At 35.8% G+C, this 14812-nt stretch overlaps 1 protein-coding gene across 3 annotated transcripts in view; it reads left to right on the top strand.

Annotated features, from left to right (window-relative positions):
- The window catches only part of ATP13A3 (ATPase 13A3), an 84469-nt gene that overhangs the window by 15529 nt on the left and 54128 nt on the right, over positions 1 to 14812 (top strand). For 2 of the 3 annotated variants that reach the window (XM_030822985.1, XM_030822986.1), the window contains exons 3-7: positions 9203 to 9300; positions 10596 to 10769; positions 11459 to 11641; positions 11884 to 11954; positions 14292 to 14372. In XM_030822985.1, the coding sequence (XP_030678845.1) occupies positions 9250 to 9300; positions 10596 to 10769; positions 11459 to 11641; positions 11884 to 11954; positions 14292 to 14372 (560 nt within the window). In that variant the 5' untranslated portion in view covers positions 9203 to 9249. The remainder of the gene's footprint in view (positions 1 to 9202; positions 9301 to 10595; positions 10770 to 11458; positions 11642 to 11883; positions 11955 to 14291; positions 14373 to 14812) is intronic. The other variant, XM_030822987.1, reaches the window with a different exon arrangement.

Raw genomic sequence — 14812 nt, 5'->3', positions numbered from 1 at the left:
CAGAGGTTGCAGTGAGCTAAGGTTGTGCCACTGCATTCCAGCCTGGGAGACAGAGCAAGATGCTGTCTCAAATTTTCTTTCTTTCTTTCTTTTTTTTTTTAGAATTTGCTGCTACTTACGCTGTATTATGGGCACATGCTTTTTCAGCTGGGCCAAAATGTAGAGGAGATAGAAATAAATCTAATTAATAGAAATACGCTTGTTAAAGAAGCCTTCAGAATGACAACTTTCTCTTGCCAGGGTTAAGATGCAGGCAAAGAGAATGGTCTGATCGAGCACCATGATGTACTTCAAAGGTTCCTACAAGTTTAGACCCAGGGTTGACCATGCATTGTAAATTAGCAGTTTAGGCATATATTCAATCAACTATTCAGTCTTCCTTCTGGAAGGCATTCAGAAGATGCTAATGTCTCTTCCTCACTCCCACCCAGCCCAGAGGTAGCCACTGTCACCAATTTATTGATGTATTCACCTTTTTGATGATCTCAGGAGTAGGTGCCAGTTTTCTCTCTAAGCCATTTTACTTCTGCCAGTTTTGAATATTCGGTCTGGGACTTATCACTGTTTCCTATTGCCTGCTGCAGCATTTTTCATCATAGATAGTAGTAATGTTTTGAAATCTATCTAGCAATCATAAGAGTCTTAAAATTCCTAACCTTGAATGTGGAATTTTAAACAGTTACATACTTGAGGAAAATTTAGGGGAAAGTATGAAAGTTTTAAGAACAGAGTAGCTTGAATAATTGAAATAGAAAATCTCTCAATGACCTAAGTGGACATTTTGAGAATGCAAACTGTTTTATTACATTGCATATAAATGATATTTTGCATATTTTCTTTTTTTATAAAGAGAGAGTAAAATGCACGTATCATTTGTCAGTCCAAAGGTAACGTCCCCCTTTTTGCCAAATACTATACAATTAGACAAAACTCTGTGGGATTTCTTTGAATAAAAGGGTTGATTTTGTTTTTTAAATAGTGTATATAATAAAAGTGATAAAGTACCTATGCAAGAATGAATGTATAGTGTAGGCTAAACTCTTCTTCATATTGATCCTAATACAGGTAATTATGTTATCTTTCCTAATTATAACTTATTTTGTTATAGCTATCACATTGTTTTGTAACCTACAAAAAAGTATAATTATACAAAGACTCTACTTTACAAATGTAAATACAGTCTTGGTTTGGTGTATATTGGATACAATGGTCTTCCTTAAGCCTAAACACAGAAACAAAAGCATATTATAAGAGAAAGTCCAAGATGGGAAGTGATAAAGTGGGTATTGAGTAGAGCTTTGTTAAAATTTAGCTGGTATCCTTGTAAAATTTCCATGTATTCATTAAATTATATTATGTCATTCTTATTTTTAGGAGCTGACTTGAAGTTTTAAGTTTTGCCCTCATAGAGAATTGTCACAATTTGGTTATTACAGTTGGATGATTCTGATTTTTAAAAAATTCTTTTTATATGTATTTGTATAGGTGTTAAAATTGAAATTGTTCAGTGAGTAAAGTTAAGGCTTTAAACGTATTGGGACATATTTTATTTCAACAGCAAAAAGTAGAACTGATTTTGAACTGTACAGGGTTATCTTCTCAATTACTGTAAATTTGACAAGTTTGAAAATAAAATAATATTTAGAATGCTAGCTGTGCTGTTTATATTTCAAGATCATTAAAGCACTCTTGGCTTGTGTGGTCTTTAAAGATGGGTTTATCAAATCTTTATTTAACATTGGTAGGTATGTGTAATTCTCAGAAAAAAAATCTAGGACTACAAAACAAAGCGGGATAATTCCTTCTCTCATTTAACAGTACAAGGTGTCACAGAAGTCTCAGTGAAGTTTTAATTTTTAAAACTTCAGAATTATATATGTTATAAACTTAAACACCATTGAGAAATTCGGTTACTTGAATTTCTTTTATGCTTATTTGTTTTTGTGAGTTTGTTTTTCTTTTTTAAGACAGAGTCTCACTCTGTTGCCCAGGCCGGAGTGCAGTGGTGTGATCTCTGCTCATTGCAACCCTCTGCGTCGCGGGTTCAAGCAATTCTCCTGCCTCAGCCTCCCTAGTAACTAGGATTACAGATGTGCACCACCACACCTGGCTAATTTTTCTATTTTTAGTAGAAATGGGGTTTCACCATGTTGGCTGGACTGGTCTCAAACTCCTGGCCTCATGTGATCCTCCTGTCTTGGCCTCTCAAAGTGCTGGGATTATAGGCATGAGCCACTGCACCCAGCTGTGAATTTTGAATAATATATTTTTTTTCGGTGTGTGTGTGTGTGTGTGATGGAGTCTTGCTCTGTCATGCTGGCTGGAGTGCAGTGGCGCAGTCTTGGCTCACTGCAACCTCCACCTCCCAGGTTCAAACAATTCTCCTGCCTCAGCCTCCTGAGTAGCCAGGATTACAGGCGCGTGCTACCTTGCCTGGCTCATTTTTGTATTTTTAGTAGAGATGGGGTTTCACCGTGCTGGCCACGCTGGTCTCAAACTCCTGACCTCAGGCATTCCACCCGCCTCAGTGAATAATGTATTTTTAATTTTAGTTTTTTACTTCAGTACTGCTGAAGATGGCAAATACTGACTGAAGGAAAAAATTAAATTAAAAATGTATTATTCAAAATTGGTTTGCTTGAACTTTACTTGATTACAGGTCGTTCTTTAAATCACTTTGTGAAATTACGTACTTTGGAATTGTAGGCACGTACATAGACTATCCTTAAAAAAATTCAACACTCTCCACACTCACTATTATAATATTGTTACAGCTCATGAGAAACTCAGGTTTGAAGCAAAGATGTCTGTGAGGTTTGGAGATTTCTGTGTCTGAAAACAACTGATGTTGTTTTAAGGAAAGAAATCTGACTAACTTTTAGCATGGTATAGGACTTTAATTGTTTGTACCGATTACATAATGTGAAAAAATAAGTAAACTTTCAAAAATTAGCATATTTAATTTAGTGAGATTTTTTTCCCAGTAGCTTCACTTTGTCCCATACTGGTTTTTTTTTTTTTTTTTTTTTTTTTTTTTTTTTTTTTTTTAACTCACACAGCAAATCAAGTTTATTATAAATTCAAGGAAGGGTTTGGTTAAGCACAATAGCCTATAAGCTCCTTGCTATTTAGATAACATCAAGACTCAGGCATGCACTGTGGAATTGGAACTTCGGTGAGCTAACTAGCTAGGATTTATTCAAATAATAGGAGCTCTACCAGTGACAGATGGCAGAGGGGCACATCTTCCGAAAACTTAATAAAAATTGGTGAATTACAAAATTCTAAATTTTAATATCTTAATCATTTTGAAAGCAGTTCAGACAGAACCAAAACAGAAATATTTGGCATAAAATTCTAAATTTTTATGCTTAGTTTTTTTTTATTATTAAAAGCCAGCTTTTGAAAGCCGTGCAAATATCAGGAATTGGGAAGAATGATGATATAGTGCTATTGGTAAGAAAAATTTCTTCAACTTGTTTTTTCTGATATAGAATTTGACTTGATTAAAAAACATGTGTTCCAGCAGTCCACAAAAGTTATATTTCTGTAAGTAATGGGTTTATCAATTTGGTATTAATGCTTCAAATGTCTGATTAGATATATAGTAGAATTGTATTTAATATGTATTTTTATCTTGATAAGCAGTGTATTTTAAATAGTTTATGGGTTTTTTATCCTCTCGGAGTTATTGAAATAGTCAGGGCTTTTACTTATGTACATTTAAAATTTAAATATATTTTTAGCATACATATGTTCTAAATGTAAGAGCTGTTGGAGTTGTCACATTGGAGTTGACTAAAAGTTTATGTGAAAAGTGAATTCTTGAGTAATTTCCTTTGAGGTATATAATGTATTCAAAGTGAATAATTAATTGGAGGTTTTTAGAGCAACTTTTTATTTGAATTGTTTATTTTTAGCACTTTGGTAAAATTTGCTAAGACTTAATTTGCTTTAAACACCAACTACATTTTAGAGAAATTACACTCATAGAAAGAGTAATGGTGTAATATGGTTAAAAAACTGTATTTTGAAAAGGATGAAAATAGATTGCTATAGGCAGTGAACTACTTAAATAAGCTCATTTAAAAATAATTAATTGCAATAGTTCTTTCTGTGGTCTAACTGTAGAAGATGAAGTGAAAAATATAATTATGCTGAACTAAGGTGAATGAACTTCTATAGATATTTGGAGAAAAAGTTTTAAATAGTTAAAAGTACATGGGCTTAATGAAAACATTGGATTTTAACGGCAGTTCCTTTCTAAAGTTATAAAACATGCTTATTCATCTATTTATACATACATTCTATATTGAAAAATTTGGATTTACAGGAATGGGAAGTCTCTAGGTTTGTGGGAAATAGATAAAAGACAAGGGTGAAGAAGGGTAAGATTCAAAAACCAACAGAAGTTTGGTGAATTGAGTTTATGGATAATACCTCGCATGTAGTAGATTGAGTCAGTGGACTTTGGACCCCTGGAGACAGAGTCCTTAATATTCGTGGCCCTCTGTGCCAGAAATAAATGTCTTCTGAAAATTTTCTTCTATCTGAAAGCTTCGGATGGGTGGGCATTAATTTTTAAATTTTTTATTTTTATTTTTTTAGCGATGGAGTCTCACTATTCTGCCCAGGCTGGACTCAAACTCTTGGGCTCAAGTGGTTCTCTCATTTCAGCCTCCTGAGTAGCTGAGACTATAGGCATGCATCACCGCACCCAGCTGTTCAATTTATTTTTTGAAAAACTTTTCTATTATCAACAATTTCTACACATTAAAAAGTAGAAAGACTAGTATAATGGACTCTCATGTACCCATTCACTCAGCTTTTAACTTTGCTTTAGCAGTTATCAAACTCATGGTCATCTCCTGGTCAATAAAGATGGGTTTTTTAATTTAAAAATTTTTAATTTTGAAGTAACTTTAAACCTACAAAAAAGTTGGTGTATCAGTGTCAAGTTGCTTATTAAGTTCCTTGATTAGCCTTCTGATACTTGCAGAATCTGTTGTGGCATATCTGCTTATTACTGATATTGGTAATTTGCATCTCTCCCGCCCCGTTTTCTTTCATTTTGATGAGTCGAGGTAGCAGTTAACAATTTTATGGTTTTCAAAGAGCCAGCCTTTTTGGTTTCAGTGACGTTTCCTCTTTCTGTTTTTTTTATTTCGTTGATTTTTTTCTCTGAATTTTATTTCCCTATAGCAGTTACTCTGGGAGTAATTTGCTATTTCTCTACTTTTCTTAAGGTGAAAGCTGAGGTCATGACCTTTCTTCTCTCAGATACTGGAATTTAGTGCTGTAAATTTTTTTCTAAGTACTGTTTTAGTGGCATCTTACACATTTCAGTGTATCATTTTTATTCAGTTCAGAATACTTTGTATTTTCCACTTTGACGACTTTGACCCATTGGTGTTTTAGAAGTTTATATATATATATATATATATATTTTTTTTTTTTTTTTTTTTTGAGATGGAGCCTCACTGTGTTGCCTAGGCTGGAGTGCAGTGGCGCGGTCTTGGCTCACTGCAGCTTCCGCCTGTGGGATTCAAGCGATTCTCCTGCCTCACCCTCCTGAGTAGCTAGGACTACAGGCGTGCACCACCACGCCTGGCTAATTTTTTTTTTTTTTTTTTTTTGTATTTTTAGTAGAGATGGGGTTTCACCATGTTGGCCAGGCTGGTCTTGAACTTTTGGCCTCAGGTGATCTGCCCGCCCCAGCCTCCCAAAGAGCTGGGATTACGGATGTGAGCCTGCGCCTAGACTTTTTTACTTGAAAACAGTTGTATTATTTCAGGTCTTATGTTTAAGCTTTGTTAGGCAGTACCAGAGCAGTTTTTGTTTGAGGCAAATTTTATCCCAGTAACTAAAGCAAAAACCTGAATACCCTTCCTGATTTCTTGTGGCTAATGAGGTTTTCCACTGTGGTTGGTAAAAATGGGTGCGATCCCCAGCCTTTTGTGAGCCGTGGTGGTTTAATCCCCTTAATCATTTTGGATGGTTCTTTCCCTGGCCTGCGGTAGTTTCTTCACACACAGGTGCTGAGTGGTGCGCAGCTGAAGGCTGGAGGGAGTCCATCGTGCAGGTCTGTCGTGTTCTTAGTGGGTCAGACTCTCTTCTGGTGATCTGACCAGTAAATCTCATTGCTTCGGTGCTTCCCCAGACTTCCAGTTTCATCTCCCAAACTCAGGGAAACTGCTGGGCTCCCTCTGAGCTCCCTGTCCTCCCTTTTTTTGTGACCTGTAAAGTATTTTCCGTCAGTAAACTGGGACAGTTGTAGGACTTACCTCATTTGTTTTTTTAATCTCTCAATTATCAGTTTTCTTCATTGCCTGATGTCCAATTCCTTGAAAACCATTGTATGTTTTGTTGTTGCTTTAGGGCAGGAGGGCAAATATGATCCCTTTTGTCTCAACTTGGTTGGAAACAGAAGTCTCCATATGAGAATGTGAAGTAATCCTTCCCTGAGGAAGCATATTTTAGGTGGTGGTGATGGGAACTGGAGATCAGAATTGGTTATCAAAAATGACCCCATGGGGTGTGGTGGCTCATTCCTGCAGTCTCAGCATTTTGGGAGGCTGAGGTGGGAGGATTGACTGAGCCCGGGAGTTCTAAACCAGCTTGGGCAACATAGTGAGACCCTGTCTCTATTTAAAGAAAACTAACAAACCCAAACCAAAACTGACCCTGGTGACTACTGTGTGATGACTACGAGATTCATTTTTGAGCCCTTAAGGAAGAATCACAGGCTAAAGGTTAAGAACCTCAGACTAGTATTCTTTAGCAGGGACAGTGTCAGAGCAAAAGGTCTTTGGTTCATCCTTTGATAGTAGGCCTGTACGGTGTTATTACTTTACACATTCAGGTGATGATAGCCGATCTTCTCTACAGGGAAAGAGGTTGGGCTTATTCTCACCATAGTCTATAGTAGCAGGCACAGCCCTTGAGAATTACTGCCACCCAAAAGTGTTTTGATTTTATGGAGCATGATTATGGTGGAATAACTCTGGTAATATGCTCTAGGACCATTACACTGCCCCAGGTAGAGAAGATCTTGTTACCATGCCCAGAAGGTTTTGTATGGTCATACGGCTTGTTTAGAGGAAGTCGGACCCGATAGTGTGTAAGGTTTCTCCTTTTCCACAATGGCACTGAGTTCAGTATCTTACTGGTTATTTATTTTTGTACCAATGTTTATGTATTCACATATTTGATAAGAATGTCATAGGTAGGAGTGAAATTATTAAAACGACATAAGTAACTGTACAGACAGACCCCTCTCTTTTTTGAGAGGGAGTCTTTCTCTGTCGCCCAGGCTGGAGTGCAGTGACGTGATCTCAGCTTACTACAACCTCTGCCTCCTGGGTTCAAGCAATTCTCTCGCCTCAGCCTCCTGAGTAGCTGGGATTACAGGCACCCGCCATCATGCCCAGCTAATTTTTGTGTTTTTGTAAAGATGGAGTTTTTCACCATGTTGGCCAGGCTGGTCTTGAACTCCTGACCTCAGGGGATCTGCCTGCCTTGGCCTCCCAGAGTGCTGGGATTACAGGCGTGAGCCACCACGCTTGGCACATAGACCCCTCTTATTGGTTGCTTTATGATAGAACATCAAGAAGTTTCAACAATCTTATGTATGGGGTTACTTTAAAATTTTGCATTTGGTTTTTACTTGGTTGTTAATTTATATCATCTGAAAATAAATAGGTATTGTTACTTAGTGCACATTTTTTAAATCAGGTCATTTATTCAGTAAGCATTTTTGAGTGCCTACCGTGTGTCAAGCCCGCTGTGCACTGGGTAGATGAGTAGAGGTATGGGATTTGAAATGAAGGCAGTAATATTCCCACTGTACGATCAGTCTCATCTAAAGCAGTGGTTATCAAACTCGGAGGGCTGAAACCCATTTACCTTCTTGAAAATTTTTGTGGATGCTAAAGAGCTTTTATTTATGTGGACTATAGCTATTGATACCATATATGAATTAAAACTGATATTTTAAATACTTATTTGTTAAAAAATAAAATTATAGTTTAACATTTTTGGAAGATATTTTCTAAAAAAACAAAAAGTTAGAAAACTGGCATCGTTTTACATCTTGCAAATTTCTTTAATGTGTAGCTGAAATGTTTAATATTTGAAATACAAAAAAAAAAAAAAAGGAAGAATATGTTAGTGGGCTCAATGAATTTTTCCCTGGACAAGCTTTGTAGGTAGTCAGACAATCAGAAGGTTGCCCAGTGGACTTGGAATCGAATGCTGGAGTCAGCTGAGTGCCCTCCAGTAGGAGTAAACCTGCCATAGCGATTGACTCCTGGCCAGGGATTGCCATTTATGTAACTGGTGCTTAGTAAATATTTATTGGATGATTAATAGTCTCTGAGCAGTTTTTGGGTTGGTTTCACTGCTAGTGCCATAGCTCTTTACTATGCTACAGTGAATAAATTTGAGTTGTGTGAAGTACTTTTAGCTCAAGATGGTTAAACTAGACTACTTCTGAATCTGTGGAATGAAAAAGGAAGACTGTTAGTAGTTCCTCTCAATGTAAATTGTCCTGTATCACAGTAGTTGCTAGTCTAAATGAATTAATGAAATATGCCATGTTTTGCGGTAGTTAAGTAATACAGGTTCAAGCACTGGTATCCCATTGAAAATGTCATTAGAACCAGCTAGCACTTTAGAAACTACTGAAGTGTCATCTAAAGTTTGATACATCCCATGAGCAAGTGATGAATACATCACTGCTTTGGAAGAATTCAAATTTAAACAAAATCTTATTAAATATTAAAAGAACACTTCGATGGTATAAAATAGTGGTCCCCAACCTTTTTGGCACCAGGGACTGGTTTCATGGAAGACAATTACGGGTGGGGAGGGATGGTTTCGGGGTGAGACTGTTCTGTCTCAGATCATCAGGCATTAGATTCTCATAAGGAGCACGCACCCTAGATCCCTTGCACGCACAGTTCACAGTAGGGTTTGTGCTCCTATGAGAATCTAATGCCTCTGTTGATCTGATGGGAGGTAGAGCTGGGGCAGTAATGCTTGCTTCCTGTTCCTCACCTCCTACTGTGTGGCCCTGTTCCTAACAGGTCCGTGACCCAGGGGTTGGGGACCCCTTGTATAATAGACAGTTGATAGAATGAAGTTGTATCATCTACTAAGATATAAAATAATTCACTAACGTTTGTTCCCTTTCTTCCCTCAGTGATCTTCCATTGTTTTGAAGCACAAGACCTTTAAACCACTGTAGGTATGGACAAGGAAGAAAGGAAGATCATCAATCAGGGTCAAGAAGATGAAATGGTAACCAGCTGTTCTAATTTACTTGTGAAGTATGAAGACTGTCTCTGCAATTTATTATTTTAGGGACTAGAAGGCAATTAACAACAGTAGCAGCAGCGGCTAACTCAATGGGCTTCTTTCTTCATCCTGTGCTTTTGAATTGGGATTGTGTAATATGTCTATTAGTTGCTTTTAGTATAATTCTTTTTTTACTTGTGGTCTGTTAAAACTTAGAAGAAGTATGTTTTTGCATTTGGTGATTTAAGAGGTAATATTGGCTAATATAATCCTAAATAAAAGATTTAAATACAATCCCAAATAAAGATTTCTAATTTTCACTTACAAAAATTTTCTAAAATCAGCTTAATAAAAAAAGCCAACTTCTCTACTTTTTGTTGGGGGGAGCCAGAAAGATGTCAGGTAAAGTATAAGATGCCCTGTTAAATGTAAAAGTCACATAATCAAGGGAGAAATTTTTAGTATAAATATGTCCAAATGTTGCATGGGACAGACAAAAAGATTATTATTTATTTGAAATTTAAATTCAGGTGGGCCTCCTGCATTTTCGTTTATTAAATCTGGCAACGCTTGTTGGGGGGCTAACCTGAAACTATGAGACAGTTTGTCAGTGGATCAAATTGATTAGTCACAGTGGTATTGGGACAATTAGTAAATCATTTGGGAAACAGTAAATTAAAATCTATTCATCCAAATGTACTGTGATACTCTCGATTATATCGTGCAACAGAAATAACATGTTAGTGGAAAACTAGTGAAATCCTAAAACTGAGTTTAGTTAATAGTAATACAGCAGTGTTACTCTATTGATTCTTAACAGATGTACCAGGAAATGTTAACATTAGGGGGAACTGCACAAAGGATGTACAGGAACTTCATAATATTTTTGCAACTTTTCTATAAATCTAAAATTTATTTCAAAATAAAATGTTTATTTAAAAAAAAGCCCACCTCATAACAAGATAAATTCAAGAATTAAAAAGATATATAAAAATGAAATTGCAAACATTCTAGGGAAGTGTACTAAATATGAATTTACTATATCAGTGGGAAAGAATGTATTAGGCATAAATTAAATATAAAATCAAAGTGTAAATACCAACAAATTTACTTAAAATATAACTGACAGTAAACTGGTCAGAAACAAAATTTAAAGGTAAATTATGGATTGGAAAATATTTACAGTTCATGTGACAAGACAATAATACCTATCTGGAAAACAAAGAACTTTGGAATGTGTTTAGCTGCCATATCATTTTGTCATTTGATAATTAATCGTGATCGCTGTGTCCATGCAGGAGATTTATGGTTACAATTTGAGTCGCTGGAAGCTTGCCATAGTTTCTTTAGGAGTGATTTGCTCTGGTGGGTTTCTCCTCCTCCTCCTGTATTGGATGCCTGAGTGGCGGGTGAAAGCGACCTGTGTCAGAGCTGCAATTAAAGACTGTGAAGTAGTGCTGCTGAGGACTACTGTAAGTTTATGTGTTTACTTGTAGCTGATTATTTAAGGAGTAAAACAATGTCTTTGTGTATACTTTATTCAAAATAATAGATGAAGGGAACATCGCTGCCTGGATAAAATGAGGAATGCTAATTCTAGTATTTCTAGAGGATTTGTGTTTGAATTGACTATTATTAAAGTGATTAGAGTTTAAAGGAATCTTAAAGATGATCAGATTGACCCCCTTCCTTTCATATCTCTTATTGCCCTGAGAGATTAGATACTTGTCTGTTAAGGTACTGGTCTATTAGGACTGTAGTCCAGATCTCAGTCACTAGGCCAGCTGCCTGTCTGCTGTGTAATGCTGATGCATCTCAGCCTTTTTTTCTTTTTTAAAAATCCTAATTGGAAGCATTTTATAAGAGGTTTTAATATCTAGTCTAAATATATAGGCTAATTAAGGAATTACTCATGATATTTTATGAAGTACTGATGTGCTTATCGGTAAAATATGTCATAAAAACCATGAGCAATGGAAAGCACTTTATGTTTGAATTTAAGCATCCTCATGAAATGGTTTTTAATATTTAGTGAGTAGGAGTGATGTTTCCTCAATTAGAGATGGGGAAATAATGTCTTGTAAAGAATGGAAAATAAATGGAAATATAGGTAGTTTTATATAAAATTGACTCCTTACCCTTATCCCTTTCTCTCTTTAAGGATGAATTCAAAATGTGGTTTTGTGCAAAAATTCGCGTTCTTTCTTTGGAAACTTACCCAGTTTCAAGTCCAAAATCTATGTCTAATAAGCTTTCAAATGGCCATGCAGTTTGTTTAATTGAGAATCCCACTGAAGAAAATAGGCACGGGATCAGTAAATATTCACAGACTGAATCACAACAGGTATTGTGATCTTAATGTCAAAGTTTCTTTAAAAATCGGAATTGTTACATTTTATGCTATCATGTATATTCTGTAATTTTGTGTTTGCAGTTAATGCTTGAGATTAATTTACATGCATATAATACGTATTAGTATATATAATGCTATATATAATCCTATATATAGCTGTTAATAGAAGTAACAGATTACATATCACAAGTGATGATATGCTTTTTGGTGTAACGTTAATTTGTGTTCCACAGATTCGTTATTTCACCCACCATAGTGTAAAATATTTCTGGAATGATACCATTCACAATTTTGATTTCTTAAAGTAAGTATCTTTCTTTTGTTTGGATCATATTTTGAATATCCTGAAAACGTTCTAGGTAGAAAAGAGTCCATTCTAGTATTCATAAAATTGCTGAGGTTTTAGTTCATAATTTCTATTCACATATTAATTAACAACTCCCTGTTGCTGTTTGAAGGCTCATTAGCCATTTTAAAATAAGTCCCACCACAGCTTGCACCATGGCGGAGTTTACATGAAACTTAGAATCAGTGTGATGCCAAAGGCTACTGAGTCTGAGTTCTTACCTGTTTCACCTCAAAGTGATTTTGAGTATACCTCATAGCCTGTATCTTAACTTAGAGTATCTGAATCATTACCTGTTAGTTTACTGACACTTAAAGCCTGTGGTACTTGAGGAGTAGAGTAATAGACAAATAGAAATTTAATTTTACTATGTAGATAAAGAATGGGGCAAGCTGTAGTAATTCCTTTATTTTTAATCGAGGATTTAAGTTATATAAGTACAAATTAAGATTCTATTTTTATTGCTCTTGAAATGATTCTTATAAATACTCATTAATATCGTGCTTTAGCGTGCCAAAGGAATTCTTAATTTTAGCGGTAAAAAGAAAATCATGTTATGAACATTTAAAATATTCATACCTGTAGGTTTCTGTTGGAAGTAAAAAATAAAATATTCATGCCTGGATTTTTTACTCAGATACACTAAAGAATTGGAGCATTCTGGAATGGGCAAGGGCAGTTTTACATGCCTAGTTCTAAAAAACCATTCCTGATTAAGAACTATTGCCTTAAAGAAAATCGGGCCGGGTGTGGTGTCTCATGCCTGTAATTCTAGCACTTTAAGAGGCCGAGGCGGGCGGATCACCTGAGGTGAGGAGTTCAAGACCAGCCTGGCCAACATGGTGAAACCCTGTCCCTACTAAAAATACAAAAAAAATTAGCTGGGCCTGGTGACCGATGGCTATAATCCCAAATACTCGGGAGGCTGAGGCAGGAGAATCGCTCAAACCCCGGGGGCTGGAGATTGCAGTGAACCGATATCACGCCACTCTGCTCCAGCCTGGGCAAAAGAGCGAAACTGCGTCTCAAAAAAACAAAGAAAATTGCCAATGGGCTGTCATTTTGTTTAAAAAAAAAAAAAAAATTTTTTTTTTTTTTTTTTTTTTTTTTTTTTTTTTTTTTTTTTTTTTTTTTTGACTTGGCACTGGCTCCTGCTGCCTTCTGGAGAAGTCATCAAATTCAGTGGGAAGAAATGTCAAACATATTTACTGTGTGTCTTTTGCCAGCCATAGAAACTTAAAAATTTAAACTTACTCCATTGATTGAAGTGAATTATGAAGCTTAGCTTTCCTATGTGGAAAATGTGGAAAAGGATTGGAATTAAGTATATGTAAGACTCTCTTTGCTTTAGAGTTTTATAGCTGGTATCTCAGTTAAAATAAGCATAATTAAGGCGGGGGGTGGTGGCTCATGCCTGTAATCCCAGCACTTTGGGAGGCCAAGGCGGGTGGATCACCTGAGGTCAAGAGATTGAGACCATACTGGCCAACATGGTGAAACCCCTTCTCTACTAAAAATACAAAAATTATCTGGGCATGGTGGCGGGCGCCTGTGCTCCTAACTACTCAGGAGGCTGAGGCAGGAGAATCGCTTGAACCCAGGAGGTGGAGGTTGCAGTGAGCCGAGATTGCGCCATTGCACTCCAGCCTGGCAACAGAGCAAGACTCCATCTCAAAAAAAAAAAGGCATAATTAAGATATTTTGGGAAAAAGTAGATATGTTAGTTGAATCCCACTTGGAATTATTACAGATTTTAGGCATTGTCTGTGACTCATAAATTCTGCACTTCAAACCAGGTACGCATTAGGGAAGGGTTTGGATTGATGCTTTTATAGAGATGGAAGAAAATGAATAGAAATTCTTAATTGGACCCTAAAATTGAAAAGGAGAAACTATGTAGCTAAAAAGTAAAATGTTTTCATCTTTGGTTTAGAATTCTCAAGTTATACTTTATCTTAAAATTTTAAAGTTTAATTTTAGTTATTACAGCTTTGGCACAGTCTTAAGGATAATGATATTATTATATAAACCTGAGTATTTAGAGCCATCTCATCTATCCTGCAATAAATACATTGAATAGCTTCGAAGTTGGGTTTGAGACTTAGATTTGTCATTGTTTATCTTAAGAATTTGAGATTTAAAAATTCTCATTTGTTATCTCAATTTTTGTTAAGGGTTTCTAAGCATTTGTAAGGAAGTCACAGCTTTATAAAATCAGGCATATAGAAAAATGAGGCGTTAAGAAATTTGGATATTTTAAACTTTGTTTAAAGTAAAAACTTTGGATTTATTTAGGGGACTGGATGAAGGTGTTTCTTGTACGTCAATTTATGAAAAGCATAGTGCAGGACTGACAAAGGGGATGCATGCCTACAGGTAATTTTTATCCAACTAAAGTTAGATCTTCTCAAAATTCCTAAAAGCAGCAGTATACATAGTCAACCCTTTACTATATAGTTGTACATATTAACAGATACTTAAATATTACAGACATAGTAGTTGAGAATTTACTGATATTTTATTTGAGTAAGACTGTCTCAGCATAAGAATGATAAAAATGTGAAAGCTGGTATTTTGAAGTTGGTATACCTGAAGTTATACCATATTTTATCAGTTCCCGGGTACACATTTTTCCACCTTTTAACATCTCTGAGATTGGGATGTGTCATATAGTTGGTGAAGTGTCATTCTTGATAGCATTTTTATCTTTCTTGATCATGTAATAATGGTATGCCTTATAATTGATAGCACCTTAGATTTTCTGAAATACAAGCATGAGTTCAAATTCACCGTAATGAAAAATTGTAAATTGGGAG

This window comes from Nomascus leucogenys, chromosome 11, assembly GCF_006542625.1.
Source record: "Nomascus leucogenys isolate Asia chromosome 11, Asia_NLE_v1, whole genome shotgun sequence".
Lineage (NCBI taxonomy): Eukaryota > Metazoa > Chordata > Mammalia > Primates > Hylobatidae > Nomascus > Nomascus leucogenys.
This window is presented reverse-complemented; position numbering and strand designations above follow the sequence as displayed.